This window comes from Arvicanthis niloticus, chromosome 19 (genome assembly GCF_011762505.2).
Source record: "Arvicanthis niloticus isolate mArvNil1 chromosome 19, mArvNil1.pat.X, whole genome shotgun sequence".
In the NCBI taxonomy this organism is placed as follows: domain Eukaryota; kingdom Metazoa; phylum Chordata; class Mammalia; order Rodentia; family Muridae; genus Arvicanthis; species Arvicanthis niloticus.
In genome coordinates, this window is record NC_047676.1 from 36,675,964 (window position 1) to 36,700,530 (window position 24,567).

The 24,567-nt window shown below is 36.6% G+C and overlaps 1 protein-coding gene across 1 annotated transcript in view; it reads right to left on the reverse strand.

Annotated features, from left to right (window-relative positions):
- The window catches only part of Hcn1 (hyperpolarization activated cyclic nucleotide gated potassium channel 1), a 347,574-nt gene that overhangs the window by 12,529 nt on the left and 310,478 nt on the right, over positions 1–24,567 (reverse strand). Inside the window, exon 7 of the mRNA XM_034523345.2 lies at positions 3,178–3,342. Within this exon, the coding sequence (XP_034379236.1) occupies positions 3,178–3,342 (165 nt within the window). The remainder of the gene's footprint in view (positions 1–3,177; positions 3,343–24,567) is intronic.

Here is a 24,567-nt window from a genome sequence, read left to right on the forward strand (position 1 = left end):
GTACAGATTTAATAAAGTTATTTGAGCAGTAGAGGAGAAGAGGGTATTTGGGTCAGGCTGGGCCTAGAATTATTTTAATTTTAAGTTGTATTTGCGAGGCAAGACATTGGATAAGAGACAACGCTGGGACATTTGCTTTGAGACAAAAGCAGCATAAGAATTTAAGCAGAACCATTTATCCAACGTTCAAGATTAGAAAGTGGACAAATTCATCATATTTATGACTCGGAACAAGCAGTATCACTGTTTAAAAATTTAGGCCAGAAGGAAAGAGGCTGCAACACAGTTTCATGTAGAAGTGTCTCAGAGACTTGGCCTTAAAACCAGTGTAAGCTACCAATGACTGTTAATTCTAGCTGCATATTTCTCTTACCTCTGGGCCTTTAAAATATGGAAGTCAGTGAATACCAATTATGTGACGTCTAGATTTTAGCATATGCAAGCTGCTTTCCTCGGAGGCACATTGAGACTCAACTCATGGTCTTCCCTCTCCTGTACAGCGGCCATGGAAAGGGGCTCATGGACCTCTGCCCATCTCCTCTAACTTCAGGACGTAAACAGTTCAGTTCGACTTCCTATCATATTTTTTGAGAGTTTTGTAATAGATAGGCATTCCCTAGCATAATATCAGTTAGAATCAATAGCTAGTTGGTAAAATAAAATAAAATCACGGAGAGCACCAGGAGCACACAGCCCACTGAATCAGTTAAGTTGGGCACATACGGGCTCCCAGAGACTGCAGAGGCAAGCACATGGCCTGCAGGGATCAGTATCAGGTCCTGTGCTTGTATGTTATGTTGTTAGGGATCTGGGGATCGGTATCAGGTCCTGTGCATGTGTGTTATGTTGTTAGTTTGTAGTTTTTCGAGACTGATAACTGTGGGAGTGAGGGTGTCTTTGACTCTCGCCTGCTCTTGGAATTCTTTTCCTCCTGTTGGGTTGGTTGCTTTGTTTTATTATATCTGTTTTGTCATGCTTGGTTGTTGTCCTTTGATGTCCTGCTCTTTTCTGAAGGGAGAAGGAAAGGGACTAGATCTGGGAAAAAAGGAAGTGAAGGAGAGAGTAGGGGAGGAGGAGAGGGAGGAAAAACTGTGGTCAGGATGTGTTGAATGAGAAAAGAATATATTTTAAATAATAAAAATATGAACACAGGGATTTTACATATATATATAATATATGTTATATATATATATATATATATATATATATATATATATATATATATGAGCTTGGTAACTGAAAAGTAAATAAATTATGCTCTATTTTTAAATAATACAATTTCAAAAATAACAGTGTATTTTCAACAAGGTGCATTAGGATAATTTTCTTGGATGCCAAGAAAAGCTATTTTTAAAAATCATTGTCAAAATAGATATTGTTCCTGTTTTCAAAGCTTCTCTAATTTCCCATAGAAAAATTTACATTTGTTAGTATTAATAATGAATACAGATATTTATTTGATATATTGCTATAATTGACTACAATAAATACTTATGTATTGAACTCACAACTGAGATGGACAAAATTATTTTTTATTTGAAGAAGCAATATTTTATGATTAAGGTCTATTCATGGAAAGAATTAAAATAGTTATAACTTTAATGTACTGTTAGAATTTTGTCAGTTTCAACAATACCAATGTTTGGTGCTTACTAGCAATGTTACTCCTTGTGCTCTTCACTAAAACTATTTTATGTAACTTCCTGAAATGTTAAAATTTTAAAGAGAATGAAGATAAACCAGATTAATAGAAATTACTGAATATGGTAAACTTTAATAACATATCTAAAGATGTCTATTTGGTTTAGAAAACCAGTCTCAAATACAGGGAAGTCAGTCTCTGTGTCTATCATGAACACTCACATAGAAAAAAAAAAAAAAAAACAGATTGTCTTCAAATCCTGCTCTTAGGAATGTCTTATTCCATGGCACTATCTCTCTGGATGACTATGTGCTGTTAATTCCTTAAGTTTAGTGTGCTTGCTGTGCAAGGTGATAATGTCCACATAGTATTTTTACTGCATCTATTTAAAATCTGTCATTCTGTGATATGTAGAGGGAAGGAAAGATGGGTGAGAGGAGATACTGTCTTAGAGTAAGACCTTACCTTTGTAAGAATGAAGCTCTTGAGACACCTGTTTTTTGACTTCTAACTGACCCCAACTTCATCTGCTTCAGGTATATTTACTCCCTCCTCCGTCCTCCCCCCTTCAGTATACATGTGTTGTAGACCCAGTATTGAAATTGTAACAGTAAGATAGAGATTCTCTCTCCATTCATAAAATTGAGTACTTTTTTTTTTTTTTAGAACAGGTTCTGTGACAAAAGGCAGTGCAGTGAGTTGAATGTACGACACTATACAAGAACACATCAAGGGACTTTAGCTTGTATATGATGAGGTGCCATAAAACATTTCTACAGGGAATAGTGTTTAAGCTCAACTATGAGTCTACTGCAGAACTATGCTAAGACCAAGGGGAAGGAAAGACGAGATGGACAAAAAGGTTAAGGTTTGAAGAATGAATACATATTATCTTGTAAAATTTCAGTGTATCCCAGAATAGCTAGGGAATTTTACAGCAAGACAACACAACCCTACTTTGCTGTGTCAACTATGGAAATCTTTAGCTAACTAAAGTTCTACTTGATAAATTTAAGTTTTCTAACAGAAAATACTTCATAACATTGATGTTCTCAAAGTAAACATCTATGTAGGGCTTCTCTACAAATGATTTTGTTTGAGTCTGTATTACAAACATGTTGATGCTTCTGCTGAGACTGATTTAATTGCACAGGTTTTAAAGTTTCTTATGAAGGTATAAAGTGTAAAACTGGCCATTAAAGACAAAAATAACCTTATGACAAAATTTGGAATGTAATATAGACTCATGATATTAGCATTAAGTACTATTTTAGTGCTATCTAGAGTTTGTACCCGTGCTTTTTACCTGAAGATTCAAACTGAAGTGATATCACTTGGGTTATAAGATTCCTAGTGAAAACAGACATGAACAAATCAATCTAGAGCACCTAGAAGGAGCAGCTATGACCTCAGATCTTTCTAAACCACTATTTGCTACATGGCTATTTGCTATTTTGTTTTATATAAATTTACAAGAGATCTATACAAAATGAAAACTAAATTGCGCTTGAGGAAAGCAGAAAGCTAAGGAGTACCTATCCGATCTAGTCGGTCAATAGCAACTGTCTCAAAGGCTCTTCTCATCATTGGATATTCCTCCAAGACCTCGTTGAAATTATCCACTGAAAGCGAGTAAAGACGGCAGTATGTATCAGCTCGAACACTGGCAGTGCGCCGGCCCTTAGTCAGCAGGCATATCTCTGTAAAAAATAAAAGAAGGGAGAATGACTGGATTGGTTATGTTCTTTTTCCAAGTTTTGAATGCCTCTTATAATTAAAAGCTCCATGTGAGTCGCCCACAGTTAGAGACATTCATTTTCAATTTTTTAGGGAATTCACTTGGTTATTAAAACCATGTGACTGCTAATATTCTTTTTAAATTTTATTTGGAGATTATAATATAGCTACAACTATCCTTTACCTTTCTTCCCACCATTCTCTACCACATACCCTCATTCAAATGCACAGTCCCCTTTCCCTCATCATTATTACATCCATATATATATATATATTATTACATCCATATATATATATTATTACATCCATATATATATATATATATATATATATATATATATATATATATATATATATTCACACACATCCCTGATGTAGCCTGATCTGTCTGTATCCTGTGACTTGTATGTATGTTTTCAGTTTTGGCCATTTGGCAATGGACAAGACCTACTTTAAAGACTACAAGTGTTTTACTTCTGGGGGCTTCTGTGTTCAAATGGGAGAGAAGAAAGTTTTCACTCTGAAATAGAAAGGGGTTGCTTTGTTTAGAAAGATACTAAGAAATACATAATGGAATTGGAAAGGAAATGCTACAATCAAAAAACTCTGTAAACTCTAGGAGGCAGGAAGCAGACAGTATGATCTAGAGGGAATCATAAGTGAGTCTAAATACCTTAGTATGCTTTGTGTGGTCCTTTTGATATTAGAATGAAGAAAAGACTATTTCAAATATGCAAATGTGGTCTTCTAATTAGATACTACCCAAGAATTCTTCATTAAAATATCCTCAAAATATGGCAACTGCATGTTTTTAATTAGAATTTCCCATTTGCTAACTGACCTTTAAGACATTATTTTCAAATTTTTACTAAGTAAATCAAATTATTTTAGCTTTTGTCTTCTTTCAGACTTGAAAATAATTTACTTTTCTTTGTCTTTAAAATGACCAGTTTGGAGCACATGAGATGGCCCATTGGAAAAAGTCACTTGCTGCCAGTGCTAACAACCTCAGCTCAATCCCTGGGACCCATGTTGTAGATGCAACAAGCCATTGGACACAGGTTGTCTTCTGGTCTCTATCTACACATGTTTCATGGCACATGCTGTTACATATATATGCACACACACATACACACATACACACATACATAAACAAATACATACAAATAGAAACAAACTTTGTATCCCAAAGTTTCTAGTATAAAGTTTTTGAAGTTTCTCTACTGTTCAGTGAATGATTTTATTTGACACTTGAAGATATGAAAATAATGTGCAAGTAGACTACTATTCACACTGCTTTCTAAGTTATGCTTCTTTATGTGGAAAAATATGGAGAGAGACTCCAAGATGGCAGAAAACAAAGAACAAACAAACCAGACAGACAGCATTATCCTGCTTCCCCAGAAATCTAACAGGAAACATCTAACCATGATGGCCTTCTATGGCAGTATTATTTGCTGTTGATCCAGCTACACACATCAAAATGCATATGGTTTTTAAGAGATTCTTGGTTTTGTATAGCATGAAGTATTTGCCCGGTGATTTGAAATCCTCAATTGTAGCCTAGACTGATGACTTTTAGGTAAGATGATTCAGAAAATTATCTATGCCTTTTAGACATTGGACATTATTGTAAAAATGTAACATTCAGTTAACATCTTATCAAATTGGTTGGATAAACTTCATTCATATCTAGTTATAAAGTATTTTAGCCTGATACTTTCTGGACCTGTATGGTACATAATAGCTGCTCAATGTTTGTGGGTTGAATCAATGAATCCAAAAGCAGTGTATTTTGATTCATGAACACACAAAAGGAAAATTCTCAGCACAGATGTACTTATTGACAAATCTATTCACCTGCAGATTGTATTGTAATATATTATAATTGTCTCTTAGGTCAAATTTTCTCAGTGTGCTTTGTAGGGTGATTACAGAAGTGGTAAAAGGTTACTGTATTTGGCTAAGATGAAATTGTCAGTAATGTGCCCTGTCACGGGCACATTAGAAAGCTGGTCTCAATTTTAGCTTCAAAAGGACTGTTGTTTGAGAGATTAGATTTGTCCTAGCACACCGCGTGACTACTTTTAATACTCCTTCGGCTATGAGATGTATCATCTGCCCAGTGCTATTTTTGCTGACATTCGTTAACGCTGGTTCTAAACATTTAAGTCCCCATGACATTACTGTCACCTATATGAGCAGTTATTTTCCGAGGTAGGGCAAATAGCTTCAAGCATTTTTCAACTCAGAAGGATTTCACTGACCTCTAAAACAGTTTGACATTGAAGTGACAGGGAGTTAATCAGGAACTCATGATAGGCTTTCTAAAGTAGTGGTTTTAGCCTGAACTCTAGAATTTATGTGAAAAGTTGTACTTAGTTGTTTATTGTAACTGAAGCAAATGTTGCTTTCTTTCTTAATTCTCAATATCATGAAATAAGAGTAATTATCCATTATGCAGCAAAATGCTATTTTTTCATTGAAATTTCTTGGCTTTCTACTCCAGTATCTTATTTATACTAATATGTCAAGGAAAATATCACTTTTTTCCTTTTGTTTTTATTATATTTCTAATCTTTCTATTAGATACACTAGAACTAATAAGATGTCTCCATATGGTATAAAAGGCATTAACATTTGGATTTATCAATTTGCATAACAAGCTTATCTTGTGGTGGTATTTTGGATGTTAAGCAGTTTAGAAAAGGAATCTGAAGAAATGTGGACAGAACAAAACATTAAATGCCAGTTTTGTAGTACTATATATTCCAAATGTTATGATTTTTAAACATGGACTAATAATGATAAATTTTGAAAAATGAGTATTATAAAGAAATGATTACATATTGATGAACTTCATATGCTGATAGCTATGTTAATGACCCTGAATATACAGTCTTGACATTTTCCAGTATAGATTTCGTCATTTCCATGTGCATAGAGCTCAACCAGCTTGCCCCATTACTGTGTCTTCTTTTATCCTGTTGGCAACTGTTATTTATGAATACTTAGGTCATCAAAAACTATTGGTTTGTCAAGCAAATTATAGCTCTCATCTTATATTAAATCGATTCATTTCTCTTAAGAGATATAAATTAGTCATCTGCCAGAGCAGTGTGTGCTCTTAACTGGTGACCTGTTAGCTCTGTATTCTAGAAATCATGAGACTCTCTTTTCATTCCAGTTAATTACGAACATTCTGATATGATATCATATTCCTTTATTGTATATATGTGTATTTTCACTGAAGTTTGTTCTTTTCACCTGTTTCTTTCCCCTTTATCACCCAATTCATGTTGCTGTCTTCCCATTCCACTATGACTCTGTCAGATGCCTAATATCGATGCAAATCATGTTTACATGGCAGTGCTCATAAACTATTATTAAGTACATACATATACTAATAATCTTTCTTAAGTTAAAATACTAAATATTGATTATCTTGGGAATTCTTAGAGTGCCTGTTGCCTAAATTTAAAAAAAAAGTCTGTGTAGGCCAGAGTGAACATACACGAACTTAAATTTCAATGGCCATACATGTAACATAAAAATATCAAAGCTAAAGAAGGTAAGATCATTGACTTCTTGCTTCTAACCAGCTTTAGAAAATATCATTTCAATTCTTTCTTTTGATTTTAAATCTGTCAACACTCAACTCTTTAAAAGTTAATCAAATACTGTGAATTATAAGTTTCTTTAAAAAGCTGCCAGATCTTAAAAAATTCATCAAATGATCTCAGCGCTTAGAGACCTCAGATGTATTTTGTGAAGTGATTTCTTGTCAGCTCTGTTTTCCTTGTGTCATTTAATATGCTCACACAAAATGGGACAGAAGCTTACAAAAATACTTTTCTCTCTTAGAAAAGATTCACTGTAAATTTATTAGAGAAGCTTACCACAGCAAAAAAAAGTTAATTTGTTCTCAAATAGTTCTTGCACCTCATCTAAACTTGCACATACCTCTCATGCACACATACATAAGTGACGATATAAAGTTAATAGTATACTTCTATGGTTCATTTAATACAAAAAATAAATAACTAAAAGATTTCTACAGAGTTGTCTTGCTTTAATATTCATAGCTATCATCTGGAGACCTCAATAAAAAGCATATTAAGATTTTCTAAGTTTAGAACATTTCCCAACCTTCCAATGTGTTGTCAGGGATAGGTTTTCAAGAAAATGTGTAATTGTAGGTATCAGAAAAAGATAACAAATTAAGAAATAATCATTGTGAAAACTACGGTGCCACTACTAGCACTTTGAAGCCACAGGAACACATGAATGCGGAAAGTCCAACAATCTGGCCAGCATTAGAAATTCAAGCATTATGTCTTAAAAGGCTTAAAAGATAACCCCAAAGATAAATTCTCTTCTAGTTACTTCCTGCAACTTTAAGTGGCACATCACTAATTTTAATGGAGAGAGTGTTGTTTGCCTGGAGTGTCATGGAGGGACTTACATAAACTTTGTGGCGTGCAGACCAGGGGAAGAAGAAGACAGAAGCAAAGAGAAGTAAGAACAGGGCAGTAGGCTGCAGTAATCTTGAGTATAGGTTCACAGAACACTGTTTATTGAGATGAACTGTGGTTGAGACATTAAATAAGAATATGGGATCATTGGAGCATGACCTGGTTTACAGCCCAGTTCTCTAAGAAATGAAAACATCTTTACATACTGTGTTATAGCAGGATTTTTAAGACACAAGTCTATATGCAAAATGCTGCTTTAGGAAATACAATGCTTTGCATGGAAAAAAATCACTGAACTTATCTTTCTCTAAAAGCCAAATTCTTTACAAAATATTTGTGGTACAAGAATAATTACATTAGGTTTGCAAAATGAGCAGAAAGTGAGAATTTTAGTAGTCGACATAAAGGTATATAAAGCAGTTTTGATACATTTAGAAATGAGGGACAGGGCTTTATCCTGAGCTAAAGCCATTAAACTGAACACGGGAGGAAAATTTCCCAGGATTCACTGTGAAATGAAACTGTAGCTGAATTCACCTTGAGACATCTCCTAGATTATACCCTACAGAACTATTTCTACCTGTAACTCCTTTTGAAAATGTATGTTTATCCAGTCCTTTAGCTAAGAGATTCCAACTTTTCTATTTTATTTTTATCTTGATAAGTAACAAAAAGTATTATATATAGTACTTTATGTATATATAATGGAGGACCAGGGAGGCCAGGGAATAAGAAGAAAACCAATATTTAAATGTCTGTGAAAGCTAAACAGAAAAAAAATTGTGTGTGAATAAATCTTCCAACTAAAAAAAAAAAACTACATTCACAAATTAATCTTGAAATAGCTAAGATTCTATTGATCCTTTTCCATTTTATGAAATATCATGCTCTTTGACAACTAAGCAAAATCAAAGTAATAATTATAATTATGTAAATGACACTGAAATGCTTAAGTTAATTTTTTGTATACTCAAAATATGTATTGACAATAAGAATATACATCATTGATTAGCTAGTCTTGTTAGTGGTGCATTGATGGATAAGAATAAGAAACAAATGAGCCAATAAGGTGAAAGCTCTATAGGCATCTGCTTGCCATCCATGTTCAATGGGATATGTGGGTGTTGTCTCCAACCATAGGGCATTAATGTCAGCAACTAATAGTCTTGGTAATAGACTGAGTTGTTTGGGGGTTTCCAATGGGACTCTTTAACCAACAACTAAGTTATATGTAACTCATTCCCTGTACTGGAGGTTCCACTTGGTGGTGAGAGATGGCTTGTTGAAGATTTGTCATTTGGTAACTTCATTTAGATTTTCTTCACTATGTCTATATTTCAATAAGCTTCCACTGTAGTGTGCTTCCACAAACCCTTCAAATGTCCCTCAGTGTTAGCTGTCTCTCCCTACATTCCTTCCCTTATTCCATTCTCTTCCCTCCTTGTCCCTATTTTATCTTTCTGTATGAGTCTTCCCCTACCTATCTTTCTAGCTATATATCCTAGTTCCCTTTCCCTGGGAGATCCTTCCCTCACCCTTAATTTATTACTCTATACTTAGCCTCTATGGTTATACTGATAGTAGCATGCCTAACAAAGTCTTAAAGGCCAATGTCCCCGTAAAAAATAATATATACTATTTTTGTCTTTGGGGGTCTGGGTTACCTCACTAAGGATGATTTTTTTTCCTAGCTACATCAATTGACATATGGCTTTCATGGTTTTATCCTTTAACAGTTGGATAATATTTCACTGTAAAATCAGTGGTTCTTGTCCTGTGGGTCTTGATTCCTTTGGATGCTGAATGACCCGTTCACAAGAGTTGCATATAAGATATTCTGTATATCAGATATTTACATTATGGGTCAAAACAGTAGCAAAATTACTGATATGAAGTAGTAACAAAAATAATTTTATAATTGGGGTCCTCAGAACATAAGGAACTTTATTAGAAGGTTAAAATATTAAGAAAGTTGGGAACCAGTGGTGTACATGTACCACATTTTCATTACCCATTCACCTTTTGATGCATATCTAGGCTGATCCAAATTTCTCTAGGTATCGGTAAAAAAGTAGTATAGTTGGAGCTTGAGGTGGATCTAGTTCCAGCTTCCGAAATAACTGTAGCACTTCTTATCTTGGTGCCCATACAAGTTTGCATGTCCACGAGTAATTGGTGAGTATTTCCCTTACCCTACATCCTCACCCAGCAGTGTACAGCCAACACAGAACAAGCTCAATGGTATTTTTGCAGAGTTCTTTGTTGACTATTGCTTTGTTTGATCATTACTATTCTTTTGCTTATACATGTGGTTTCTGATTTTATGTCTTTATGGTGTGTATGTGTGTTTGTGTGTGTGTGTGTGTGTGCATACACATGTGCACACATGCTTGCTTCTGTATGCATTTTGTTTTGTATGTTTTTTGTTAGTTTGTTCATTTCATTTTATTCTTACTTGTTGTTCATTTGTCTGTTTTTTTCCTTATGATTGAGAAGAAAACGGGTGTGGATTTAGAATAGTTGGGAGGATCTGGAGTGAGAGGGGAAGCCATAATAAAAATATATTGTGTGGAAAAAGTATATCCAATAAAAAAAGTAGTAAACAATTAAAAAAGAAGCATGCAAGCATTAAAATGGTGATGATAAGTAATGGTACTTTGTAGAATATTTTTTTTATTACCTAATACTAGATACGTGAAATTAGAAGAAAAGGGTAGCTCTGAGAAAAATGTTAGGCTAGCCATCCTACAGTTAAGTCCTACCACTGGATTTGTGCATGTTTTATAATTAATTAAAAGTGCTTTTTGGAGTTTTGAAAGTTTGTTTGAAAAAAGATGAATCTGTGATAGAGGCCACATGTAAAGGTGAAGTCTACATCCTGGCTATCGGGCCATTTGTTGGGATGTTTGCCAATTACTTTGTTAGATTTTCTTGCTCTTAAGTTAGTTGCTGCCGGGTAGTGGTGGCACACGCATTCAATCCCAGCACTTGGGAGGCAGAGGCAGGCAGATTTCTGAGTTCGAGGCCAGCCTGGTCTACAGAGTGAGTTCCAGGACAGCCAGGGCTGCACAGAGAAACCCTGTCTCAACCCCCCACCCCCACCCCCTAAAAAAAGTTAGTTGTCCTTCACTATAAAGTTACATAGCCAAATAATTTCAATTTTGTAATTTTATTTAAAAACAGAATTAAAAACATTTGAACAAAGAAATTTGTCATAGTTCAATAATGTACCTCTAAGAGTGTTACTCACAAACATTCTAGTAACAGATGTCAGATAACTGCCTATGAATTGTTGGTCAAAGTAATCTAAGCGATCCCTAAAACACTACAGGCTTTTATTATCCATTGGCGGGATGAAAAGATAGCTTAGCCAACAAAGAACTTGTTATACAAGTGCAAGGATCTGAGTTCAAATCCCAGAACTGACATAAAAAATAAATACTCAGTTGTGTAAGAGTATCATGCCTATTACAGAACAACCAATTGCTTTCTGATTGGGTTCAAGGCCTGCTCCACAGGAAGAAATTCATGCCTGATACTGAAACTTTAGATAAGAGCCTGTGCTGTGGATAGCCCTGGTCTTGTATTTTGATGCTAGTTCTGCTTTCCCTGGAGGGGCAGCAGTTGAGGAGTGAATAAAGATGGCTTCTTTTGAACGTTATGCCCACCTTAATTTGTAAGATAAAGGCTAGACCCAATAATTGTGCAGTAGAAGGTGAGGTGGTGTGGAAGAGTTTGGGGGAGAGGAGAGAGAGGATGACGACAGAGGAAGAAGAGGTGGAAGGACAATGAAGAAGAAGCACGTGGCCTGGAAAAACTGCAAGCTATAAGGGATCTCATAGATGGCAAATAGAGTAGTGTAGTGGTAAATCTGTCCAATCTAGGCATGCAGCATATATTCATAATTATTGAGTATGTTTTCTTTGACTGGGCTTATTTGGGTCAGAGATTCTCCTGCAACAAGCCCGTTCTGGGAAGATGACATGTTTTGAGAGAGATCTTACTGCTGTTGTTTTTTATGCTGTTGAATTGCTTTTTAAATACTTATGTGTATACCTATAGGTTAGTGTTATTTTCAGTCTTCATTAGAAAAGTCTTATTTTTGTATTGAGTGGTAGTTAACGAAGAGACTCACAGCTGGCCAAAGTATAAGGCATAAATGTCTATTGATTGCTCAGCCCTAAATGAAGCATCTTTATAATAAAGACCCTCTCTGTCTCAGAGACTATAACAGAAGAACAGGTCTGAAAGAATCTAAGTACCAAAGGATAGGAACTCAGGATTGTAATCAGAAGCTCAGTTCCACTGTGTTTATTTGTTCCAGACCCATACAAGGTGGTCAGAGTCAATATTTCAACCTGCTTCGGGAAGAGCTTTACCATTCTGATGGATTATTGGCAGTTAACCTTTACTTGAGGAGCAAGATGTATTTTCTTTAGTGTTGTAGCACTGATAAGTTGTGGAAACTCCAGTATATAACGCCCCTTCTTGGTTCCTGAAAGGAACCATAATTAATCATAGTTGGTCAGACACACAGAGAAAGGTGGTTGGGGAGAGAGGAAGAGAGAGATAGCAACAGGGATACACACAGAGAAACAAAGAAAGAGACAAAATGACAGAGACAGACATAAAAGTTAGGATGCCTCTACTTGGATCGAAAGGCTTCAGTGGGAGGCAGAGAAAGGTGAAAGACGGTAATGATGGCAAAAGTGACCAAATGTATGCCTGAAATGGTCAAAGATTTTTTTAAAAAATATCTAGAAAGTCTAAAAACCAGTAATTTAAAGAATGTATAGACCATGTATTAGCCTGTGATTTTAAGCAAAGTAAAGCCATGGGGCAGATATCCTAACAGTGTAGTCACATGACACTATTGTAGTAAAAACAACATTCGTTACTCATTTAACTAGCATGATAACAACCCAGGAAATTCTCCCATGAGAGATGGTCTGGCCTTCATCCAGTGAAAGAAGTCTTGCTTTCTCTTCAAAACATAACTGAGCTGTGATTATATCCATTCCAAATCATGGCTGGAAGATCTTTACATTACCAGATATTCAATAAACTATTATTTTATTTCCACATTTTTGGAGGAGAGAGAATTCACAGGGTTTTTAAAATTATTTTATTTTTTATTCTTCTCTCACATATTAAATCCCAATGGCAGTTTTAATATTATCCTGCCAAAATCTTGATAATTTCTTAATGTTATCAAACATCTAATTGTTAAGTTATCATCTAGTTATAAAGAAGGGGGCTAATTTTAAAATTCTTCAAATTTTAGATAATTTCTCAGCTATCTCTGAAGTTTGCAGAAAGCTCCTCGAAATTTAGAACTTTTACATATAAAACAAGAAAACTAAGTCCTGAAGGATGTAATGTGTTATAATTCCATACCATCCTCAGTACCCACACAAATGTCATTTTGGAATTTCTGTAGTGGTGGGGGGAGAAATAGAGTGAGGTTAAGCAAGTCCCTGTGGCTCACTGTCCAGCCTGTTCTGGTCACCTAGTAGCTCCGGGATTTGCCTGTGTCCATATCTCAAAAAATACGGCAAAAGTCAGAGGGTATCACAGGTGATGTTAATCCCTGGCTTCCACACATGCATGCATATACAAACCCAGCATACACAGAATATTTTTTAATGTAGGAACTTTCATTAGTTGTGTAATAGCAAAGCACAGCTAAAATTCCTAGTGTTGGAATATTGGTTTATAAATATGATTCTTTGTTTTTTATTTACTCCTTATGGTTATCATCATTAGCAGAAATGTCTAAACAGAAATATGCTCAGTAGTTTGAGAAATATGCTCAAAAGTTAATTGAGGAGAAGTTCAAAAACTTAACTAAGCATGTAAACAAAACAAAGGCAAAATGATACTTCATAGTGTTACTTGACTACCACTAATTTATAGCTGGACCTCTACACCAACATGTAAAAGCAGAGGTCACTCTATAGGCCAGAACTTATCAAACTCACCCCTTTTACCTTTTGCACTCAGGTACTCTGTCTTGTACATGAAACAGGTTTAGCTATGAGTCCTCAAAGGATCTTTGGAGACATTGTGAACATTTAGAGTCTCCTTGACTTAAACCTACTGTTTCTCAGAAATCATGTTGTAAAAACGTATCACAGTGAGACAATTCCCTGAAGGTGAGAAGGAAACAGTTGTGGCCTCTAATCTCTGTAAGCCTTGCAGTCTTGCAGTAAATGGAATAAAATCTTCAAGTCTTTCTTCAAGGTGAAAAACATGCTATTCCCTTGAGTATTTGTCCTTTATACAAGGTATATCTATATCATCTATATCCACATATATATCCATATGTATATTTATATCTATCTATCTGTGTATTTATGGTATATATGATAAATATATATAGTATATGTATATATGTATATAGTATATACATATATATTATATAGTATTTACAGACACACACACATATATATATATCAGGAGCTTAAAATTATGTTTTAGATACCAAAGCAACTATAATTAAACTCTTTGGAACATTTGCTTTAATTATGCAATCTTTTTTTGGATAATCTTCTTGGAACACTGTAAAACAAATGCTAATCACGTTGTTAATGAGATAAATCTATTTAAACCCATTAGAGAAGCTTTCCAAAAATTTTGTCTACTTGTTCTTACTATTTGAGTGTCAAGAAATGCCAGTTGGTTTATGTTTATAATTAAGGATATAAAAAAGAAATCTCTGATGAGGAATTCTAGGTTATTAGAAACAGAGAAAATCTGAGAACCAGAAAAATAAAATTTACAACAGAACTGATGAGCAGCACCCAGTATAAAATTATGACAGACAAAGCTTTCTAACTTGAATTCTTTTGTTGATGTGCTTAAACACAAAGAAGACAAAGAGACTAAAAAGATTGGGAGAGACTCTAGTTGCCTAGATGAACATATGGCCAGAAGAATGTTAAAAATGTTCTTTTATGTTGGAATATATAATTCAGTTTCATCATAGTTTCACTGAAGCAAAAAGGTAACTACAGTTTTGGTAGGTTAATTAAAATAGAAGTCAGTTCTACATCAAATTGAAATATCATATATAAATGAAAAAGAATATGACTTTTTCTGTAATAGAATGAAAATTATTCAAATTTCATGAACACTTGTTAGTTATCTCTTAAAATAAGACTTACGATATTTGAAACCTACTTCAGAATTACATTGGCAGTATTTATTTATTTGTAACTTTATGGAAATTAAGGTAGCATTAAGTTTGTCTCTATTAATATTGATGTAAAGGAAAGGTTTTAAAATTCAGTTTTCTTGAAGGAATGTTACTTTTAAAATTCCTTTAAGTCATTTTCTGTTAATCTAAATTAGGGTTGGGGCAAAAATTAATGTGAAGACTCTGTAAATTGTACATTTAATTTTTCTTTAGCCCACCTCACACTTATATACTGTAAATAAAATTTTATAATCAAAGGAAAGACAGTTATTTCTTTCAAGCCAAATTAGTATATCATGACAATTTATCCTTGAATAGTGTTTACAGAGTACACTTCAAATTACTTAATACGGCTTTCAAAATTTCCAATTTTCTGCTCCTGCTGTAGGTGTCTACTCACGTCTCCCTTGCATTTCAGGTTTAAATATTCACTTCAATGTAACCATCTAATGACTCTAGCTCTATGCCACTTTCTGTGTTGTTTTCTAACCACAGAGGTAGATTGTATGTTATAATAACTACCCATATGGACTTACCTACTCATTCAATCAACACAACACAAGTCTTAGTCACTTTTGTGTGTGTCTTCATCATTCTTTTGAAATACCGTTTGTAAATTCCTCTACATACGGAAATATCACCTTACATCCAAGACACAGATTCAGTGGGAGAGTCTAATTAATTAACTGCTCATCCAATATTCTACCCATACTCACTGTTAATCTCCCATTTGCATCATTTTTGACAATGTTTGTCTTCAATATAGTCTTCAAAGTTGTACTTTTTGGCAAATGTTACAAGGTCAGAATAAATGACTATGTGACTTAGAGACTGCCATTTGTGTTTACCTCAGATTTTGCTGTTCAATTTAAGAGACAGAAATTCCAACAGAAACAAGATAATTAACCTAAATTTAGTTCCATAAATAAAATATTTCTACTATTCTAAGTTAAAACTTAGAAATGTCAACAAATGTGATCTTCTCTGTTCCATTTCATGACAACGTATAACTCCTGCATGTATATCCTTGCATTATGGGCATCCCAGATATTTGTGGAGTTCAGAAAAAGGTGTCAGCCTCCTGAGACTAGAGTTACTGACAGTTATAAGCTGTCATGTGTGTACTGGGAGTTAAACATGGGTCTCCTGGAAGAGCAACTAGTGCTTTTAACCACTGAGCTATTTCCCTAGCTCCATGTATAATGTTTTAAGTAATTCGTATTAAATTAAATATAAACTTACACTGTACTTTTAGCTTTTGAACTCTATATAGAAAATACTCATATTTTCTAATTAATGTGATTTAATGATAATTTTTGACACTTAAAAAATTGGATGGTGTTAATTTGTGTTTACTAATCAATTTTGATTAATTTCAATCTAGATTTTAGTGATACCTATTTAAGAATCTTATGTTAATATTCAGATAAAAATTATTCAGATAAATTATTCAGATAAAATATTCAGATAAAAAATTATTCCCCAATCATATGCCTTAATTTTGTTTTTAAAGAACATTATTTTACTTAATGTGGTTTTGATTCCCAAAAACGTTTTGCAGAAAATAGAGATTTTCATCTCTCTTTGTCATTTACCGAAGTTTTGGGGATTTCTTATCTATGAATAATAGAAAACCATTTATCATTTGAATCGTCAACTAATATTTCTGTAGTTACTTTAGTTAATATTTTGTGATTTTGTAACTTTGCTTTTAAATAAAGCTATCACCAACTAATCAAATGTCATCTTATTTTCATGGAATGATTAGTTCAATAATGGTAGACTTTTAAGAGGTAGATTACCTGTCTAGAAATGTACAAATTTGAGTGCTGCCATATAATCAAGTTGAGAGGCCAAAAGGCCCTTTGACATTGGCTCCTACGTATGATTAGTCTGCCACAGGTAGAGGTACATTGAAGATAAATCTGCATCTGCAGAAACAGATTTTAGGAAAATAAAAGTGTTTGTAGGTTGAAAAAATGCTTTCCAATCTTAGAAATGAAGTTTAACTTTGTGTTATTTCAAAATTGTTCTATCACTCTGAGTAAAATGTTATTTCAAATATATTATGTGATCAAGACTCAGCTAGAATGATTATGCAGTTTCTGCTCAGACTAAATGGAGGCATCCATGTGTGTGTGTGTGTGTGTGTGTGTGTGTGTGTGTGTGTGTGTGTGTGTACCTATATAACATCTTTCTATCTACCAATCTATTTCTATCTGTTCAATAGCTCAAATGCACATAGGGTCATAGACCACAAGTAGTTCTCTTATAAGAAGTAATGAAATGTGAATTACAGAACAGACCCTGGGCATGCTAATATAGTGTAGGATGCAAACTGCATAGTGGAAGGGTTATACTTAGCTTCTAAGTAGTAAGTATAATAGGTACTAGAGATAGAAAAACATTAAAATTATTGGTAGCAGCATTATTTTGTCTTTAGCAAGAGTTTTCAATAGGAAATGCTTTACAAATGGCAGAAGAATGTGGAAGAAAGCATGTGAGATTTACCTTGCTAATGTTGACAAAGACAGTGACATACATCCAGGAAGCATTTCAGAACTAATTCAGTAAGGAATACAGGAAGTGAGAAGTGAATAAAATATATTTAATTTTGTTTTCATATATAACACTAACATTTTCTACTAAATAGCCTCTGCTCCCCAAAGACAGGGGAAAAATACCTTTCTGATGAGGTAGTACCTCTGTTATTTCCTATACACACTAAAAAAATGTTTTCTGAGTCACTGCAATGAGACACTGTGTGTCAGGATGACTACAGTTGTCAACAGTGTGCTCACTGTAACCCAGTGACTAATCCATGCTGTACATGGCTGGCTCACCTAGTCCAGCTCAGGTAAAGTGGCATATGACTGGGCATAATGCTGACCAATGAAGTTTTCATATTTATAAAGTTTTTATTATTTTAATGCATTTATAGTCATCTAAAATTATACCATGTAGTGATTTTTTCCTTTAGTTGTCTGTCTCCTTTCTGGAACAACTAAAATGTAAGCTGTAATGGGGCAGAACACTGCTTCCCTTCTTTGCTATTAACTTCAGAACTATTACCTACAGTAATCACTGACATAATCATTTGTGACAAATTGTACAAGTATGAATAAATAAATCAATGAACAAAGAAGTTAAAATGTATTTAGGCATCATAATCCAACTATATTTAAAATTTCATTAATCAAGGTAAAGAAACAGTCTTAGTGGCCCTAATTTATTTACATTTGTTCATATGTGGACACAAATGAATAGTGACAAAAAAAGTCAGATAACCATTTACTTTTGCCATCAATGCGTAAAATAAAAAGTCAATGTAATAGTGATAATTTATAAATTTAAAAAAATCCACAAGCAAGCAGATAAAAAGAATAAAAAAATTGAAAAGTTAAATTTGATGTCAATAAATAATTTTATAGACTGTTCTTACATTAACTTATTTTATCATAAAGTAGTAAAAAAGTTTGCTATATTTACAACCACTTAACCGACTGGGCTTTAGGATGGACAGCAATGATCAGATGTAAGTTTCTGTCATACAAAAGAAATAACCAGTGGCCTAACCACCACTGACCATGGTATCACATGTTTCTCCTCAGCCTCAAATTATTAAGGTAAGCTGAATTTCCTCTGCCAGTCTGTATTAAATGATGCTGGCCACTAGTGTGGCAGTAAGGTAATGGATTCACCTTGTTTCCCTTAGCAAAGTGTTTTATGATAAGAACTTTCCTCCAATGTGAAAACTTTTTCAGCCCATGTTATTCTCTTACATAAATGTTTCATGATGAGGTATATTTTTCTACCATGTAGCAAAAATTGTAGATAAAAGTATAGCCATTCTTTCATGAATGCTCATTTTAATAGGCTAATTCACAACTGAACATTATGAGAACTCATGATCATTCTAAGACTGGTGAATACTATAAAGATGAGCTGTAGTTTTGACCTTTCTGAGAAGGGAAACAACTGGTAACTTGTGAAATAGTTCACTTCCTAGCTAATCATGTGCATAAAATTAAAGTATGCCAGATAAAACTAGCTAAATCAGCTTGACAAAAATCTACTTTCACCTGGGAAGGTAATCTCAAATTGGTTGCTGAATATGTCTGTGGGGATTGCCTTGATATTCTGGTTGACATGGGAAGGTGAAGACTAAAAGGGGGCAGTATGAGTCCTTAGTTTGAGGTCCCAGACTCTATAGAACAGTATAAAGTGAGCTGCATAGAGGTTTGCATGAATTCTTGTTAGGAGCCGCGGTGAGCGTGACAACAATCTCCATTACAAGATGGCGAGGGCATCCTGTGCTCCCACAAGTAAACAACTAACTGCGCAGGTGCAAAAGGCAAAAGTGCGCCAAAGTCACTGCCCATCCCGGGGCATAATATGGGGTAATGAGTGAACAGCCAATCAGAAGTGAACACGCCACTCTAGGGTACATATAGCAGTGCCTTTCCCAGGCTTGGTGTCTTTCCACTTCTGCTGATACAAGAATAAAGCCTCGAGGTAGTAACTACCCGAACACTGCCTCATATGTCTCTTTCTCGGGCAAAGGGGACTCGGAAGAGGCCTGGAATATCTGGTGCCGAAACCCAGGATCTTCAAGTCGCCATGGAGATCCCCGAGATTCAGGGCGGGTTAAAAGACTACAGGATCAAGGTATGTCTCTGAGAGATATGTTTGGGGTGGAAGCCTTCGTTGCGAGCGGATTGTCACCCATTGCCGCTGCTGCACTAGGTGGCCTCTTGCTTGTGTTGCTTTTGCTTTTAGCTTATTTGTGTTGTGGGGATCCAGCTCACAGCACAGCTATTAGGGCAAGTCAAGAGGTTTCAGGAGAGGTCCACTCCAGGGTATCAGAAACAGAGCGTGTTAGCCGGCATCAGGCCAAGGAGCCTAGGGAAAAAGATCAGGCCAAGGAGCCTGGAAAGGAGAAGCAGGCAAAAAAGCCTGGGCAACAGAGACAGGCCAAGGAGCCTGGTGAAAGAAAAGAGTACTCAAAAGGAACAGGGGCCACTGCAGGGCCTATTAAGGTTAAGGACCCTTCACCGGCTGGTGAAGAGAGAGTGGAGGTCAAAAGGACCCCCCTATACCCCATTAAGGAGCTTGCCACCATAAGACTAAGAAAGACCTTGAGCCCCTTGGCCCCGCCCTTGCCTCCGGCCTATGCCCCGGGCAGTGCCTCTAATTCATTTCTCAGCCCAGGAGATCAGAGACAGCTACAGCTGGCATTTCCTGTCTTTGAAGGGGCAGAAGGCGTCTGTGTTCATGCCCCAGTAGAGTATAGGCAGGTCAAAGAATTAGCTGAGGCAGTACGTGCATATGGAATTGGGGCTAATTTTACCATATCCCAAGTGGAGAGATTAAGTACAGCTGCTATGATGCCAGGAGACTGGCAGGACACGGTGAAGGTGCTACTTAACAATATGGGCCAATACCTAGAGTGGAAGGCCTTGTGGCACGAGGCACTGCAAGCACAAGCCAGGATTAATGCAAACACTGAGGGACAACAATTATGGACTTTTGACATGCTGGCTGGAGTTGGCCTACACGCGAACGACCAGACCGCTCACCCTTGGCAGGTATACGCACAAATAGCGACAGCTGCTGTTAAGGCCCGGAAGTCTCTCCCCAGGTGAGAAGGCAGTAACCTTTATTTGTCCAAGATAATTCAGACATCTAATGAGTCCTTCTCTGACTTTGTGGCCCACATGACTGAGGCCGCTGGCAGAATCTTTGGGGAACCAGAGCAAGCAATGCCATTAATTGAACAGATGATCTTTGAAAATGCCACAGTTGAATGCTGTGCAGCCATTGCTCCTCGGAGAGCCAAGGGATTGCAAGACTGGTTAAGAATCTGTCGCGGCTTGGGAGGTCCCCTCACTAATGCAGGACTTTCAGCAACAAATTTAGAGATGGCTGCTGTCCTTCTCCAAGTTCAGGGACGCGATAGACCCCCGCCATGGCCGGGGAGGGGAGGTGTCTGTGTTTTTCCACAGGGTAAAGACAATCCAATTTGGGTCCCCACTCGGCTGGTGTAGATCGTGAAGAATGAAGTTAGATTGCAAGATAACGGCTCTGATTCTCCTGATGCTGATGTTCGATTTGGGGATAAGTATACCACTATGGGCCATAGTTAGATCTTGGCCTGTTCCCATGCCAGTACATTCAAATTCTGCAGTGCTGCCGTTGTTTACAGCTACTGAGTGTTACATGGATGCCCATGCTCTACCTGAACACTGCCTCACATGTCTCTTTCTCAGGCGAAGGGGACTCGGAAGAGGCCCAGAATAAATTCTTTTTCTCTTTCTCTTTCTCTTTCTCTTTCTCTTTCTCTTTCTCTTTCTCTTTCTCTTTCTCTTTCTCTTTCTCTTTCTCCTTCTCCTTCTCCTTCTCCTTCTCCTTCTCCTTCTCCTTCTCCTTCTCCTTCTCCTTCCCCTTCCCCTTCCCCTTCCCCTTCCCCTTCCCCTTCCCCTTCCCCTTCCCCTTCCCCTTCCCCTTCCCCTTCCCCTTCCCCTTCCTCCTCCTCCTCCTCCTCCTCCTCCTCCTCCTCCTCCTCCTCCTCCTCCTCCTCCTCCTTCCTTCTCCTTCTCCTTCTCCTTCCTTCTCCTCCTCCTCCTCCTCCTCCTCCTCCTCCTCCTCCTCCTCTTTCTCTTTCTCGATGTTGATGTGAGTGGCTGGTGCAAGCTTCTGCCATCTTGCATTCCTTACAGTGATGGACTATATCCTGGAGCTGTGAGGTAAAATAAAACCCTTCTTCCCTAGGTTGCATTTGTCAGGGGATTTTATCACAACAGAACCAATACTAAGACACCAACAAATTTTGAACTATGATGCATAGGACATATGTATTCTTCAGATTTGAAGCCTTTTAGAAAGACTAAAGCTCAAATGTATTCACTGACTCTTTTTATCATTATTACTGAACATATGCTGCATCCATGTTTACATACATATTAAACAGCATGAGGCAAGAGAAGTTCCATGACAGGCAAGCAGATTGGGAGAATGGTCACAACTAATTAATAAAAATGATGACCTTCCAAGATGGCGAGCTTCTCTTTCACCCTACTGACCTGATACAAAAGCCTGGCAGATTAAAAGAAAGCCCCCACCCCCAGAGGATTTTCTCTCTAAACAGTAGTAGACCCCTTGCCTGTAGATAGGTCTGATATGTTCAAGGCTAGTCTGCGATGCATTTACCCCAAACTTGTGGACCTCTCAGCACCCCGTGTCTTTGTTCAAACTGGCCAACCCTAAATTGAGGGAGAAAGAATTCCCTCATGGCCCTTTAAAATCTCAAGCTGTCAAGAAGGGAGTAGGGCTCCAGCATTTCAAGTCCTCTCTCTTCTGCTTTACAGAAGGTCTTTTCCATTGTGTGCCTAGGTGTGTGTGTGTGTGTTTCTTATCTCTAATAAAGACCATTTTATTGGCTGATTCTTTTTCCTATGTGTGCTATTTGTTGCTCTCAGGGTTCTCCCCCACCACCACCTTTTAATTCTTTAACTGAGAAAAAAAAAAACCCAATCAATACCTCTGCACAGTAACATTTTCATATTTACCACGTTATCTGAACCAAAACATGCTACTATTTTTATCTTACTCTCCAAATGGATAGACTACAGTTCTTTAATTCAACCTTATTATTTAATGTCTTTCCTAACCTCATGCCTAGAGCTTGCTGAAAATCTCATACGTCTTTAAAAAGAAGTGGCAGAGGAAAAGAATAGGGTAGAGTTAAAGTATCCTCCTTGAACAAGCTTAATTAAGTCCTTTACAGGCAGCATGAAGAAACCTGAAGTTTGAGGGTTGTAAAATAAATTGAGGTGCCTAATCTTAAAGGTTTTAGGAGGAGGACCAAAAGGTCTCAACTCACAAGGAAAATGCATGATCTATAGGACATACTATATGCTCAGTTAATGCAACATGACAACGGCAGGCAAAGAGAGTACATATGGCTTGGGACATGCGATAGAGGTCATTCTCAGTTGTAAGGGAGTGGGAGCTATGAATGATTGACTACAGAGCACAACAATATTCACACTGCCTAGAATCCAATTTTGGTTCTGAGCAGTAAGCATTCAGGCTTCTGGATGTCAGGGGGATGGCTGTACCTTTGCCAAGCTTGTGGAGGCAGGGTGATAGAGTGAGGAAACAACTTTCCCATTTTCCATTGTAGCTGGGAAGGGAGGCAGTGGGTTGGGGTGCTCTAATAATAGGTGTTTGCCTGGACTCATATTTTAAAGATTTATTTATTTTATGTAAATATGCTGTCTTCAGACACAATAGAAGAGGCCGTTGGATCCCATTACAGATGCTTGTGAGCCACCATGTGGTTGCTAGGAATTGAACTCAGAACTTCTGGAAAAGCAGCAATCAGTGCTCTTAACTGCTGAGACATCTCTACATCCACCCTCACCTAGGCTCTGTTTTTGGTTTCTTTGTTTGTTTGTTTTTGTCCCCCCACCCCCCACACACAAGATTTTATTTAGTGGCATAAGATGGCTGGTTGAGGCATTTCCTCCCACCCACCCCTGTATGGTAACTCCATTTAAATTTTTTATATGTATATATTTTAGGAAGTTTTGACATGACTTTTCAAAGAACCTTTCATGTTAGCTGTCCCTTACCATTTTCCCTTCTTTACCATTTGCTCCCACATAATCCTCCTATTATAGTTTCTCCATTATCTGTTTATAAAATTAAAATTATATCCTAGTTTTCTCTTTTTTTGCAGACTTTTATCTCTTATTACTTTCTTTAGGCATATATATATATATATATATATATATATATATATATATATATATATTTGAGACTTTCTTTATTTACATTTCAAATGTTGTCCCCTTTCCCAGTTTCCCCCTTAAATCCCCATCTCATCCCCTCTCTCCCTGCTTCTATAAGAGTGTTCCCCCACCCACTCACAAACTCCTGCCTCCCCACCCTGGTAGTCCCCTAAACTGGGCATTGAGCCTTCACAAGACTAAGGGCCTCTCTTCCCATTGATGCCCGACAAAGCCATCCTCTGCTACATATGCAGCTGGAGCCATGGGTCCTTCCATGTGTACTCTTTGGTTGGTGGTTTAGTCCCTGGGAGCTCTGGGAAATCTGGTTGGTTGATATTGTTCTTCTTATGGGGTTCCGAATCCCTTCAGCTCCTTCAGTTCTTTCTCTAACTCCTCCAATGCAGATCCCATGCTCAGTCCAATGGCTGGCTGCAAGCATTCGCCTCTGTATTAGTCAGACTCTGGCAGAGCCTCTCAGGAGATAGTCATATCAGGTTCCCATCAGCAAGCACTTCTCGGTATCCACAATATTGTCTGGGTTTGGTGACTATATGGGATGGATCCCCACGTGGGGCAGTCCCTGAATGGCCTTTCCTTCAGACTCCATATTTCCTCCCATGAGTATTTTGTTCCCCTTTCCTGGACTCTTAACATCCTCCTGTCTACTTCTGTGCACTCATTCCTTCCTCTATTAGGAGTCTTATTCCTGGATGTGAAACT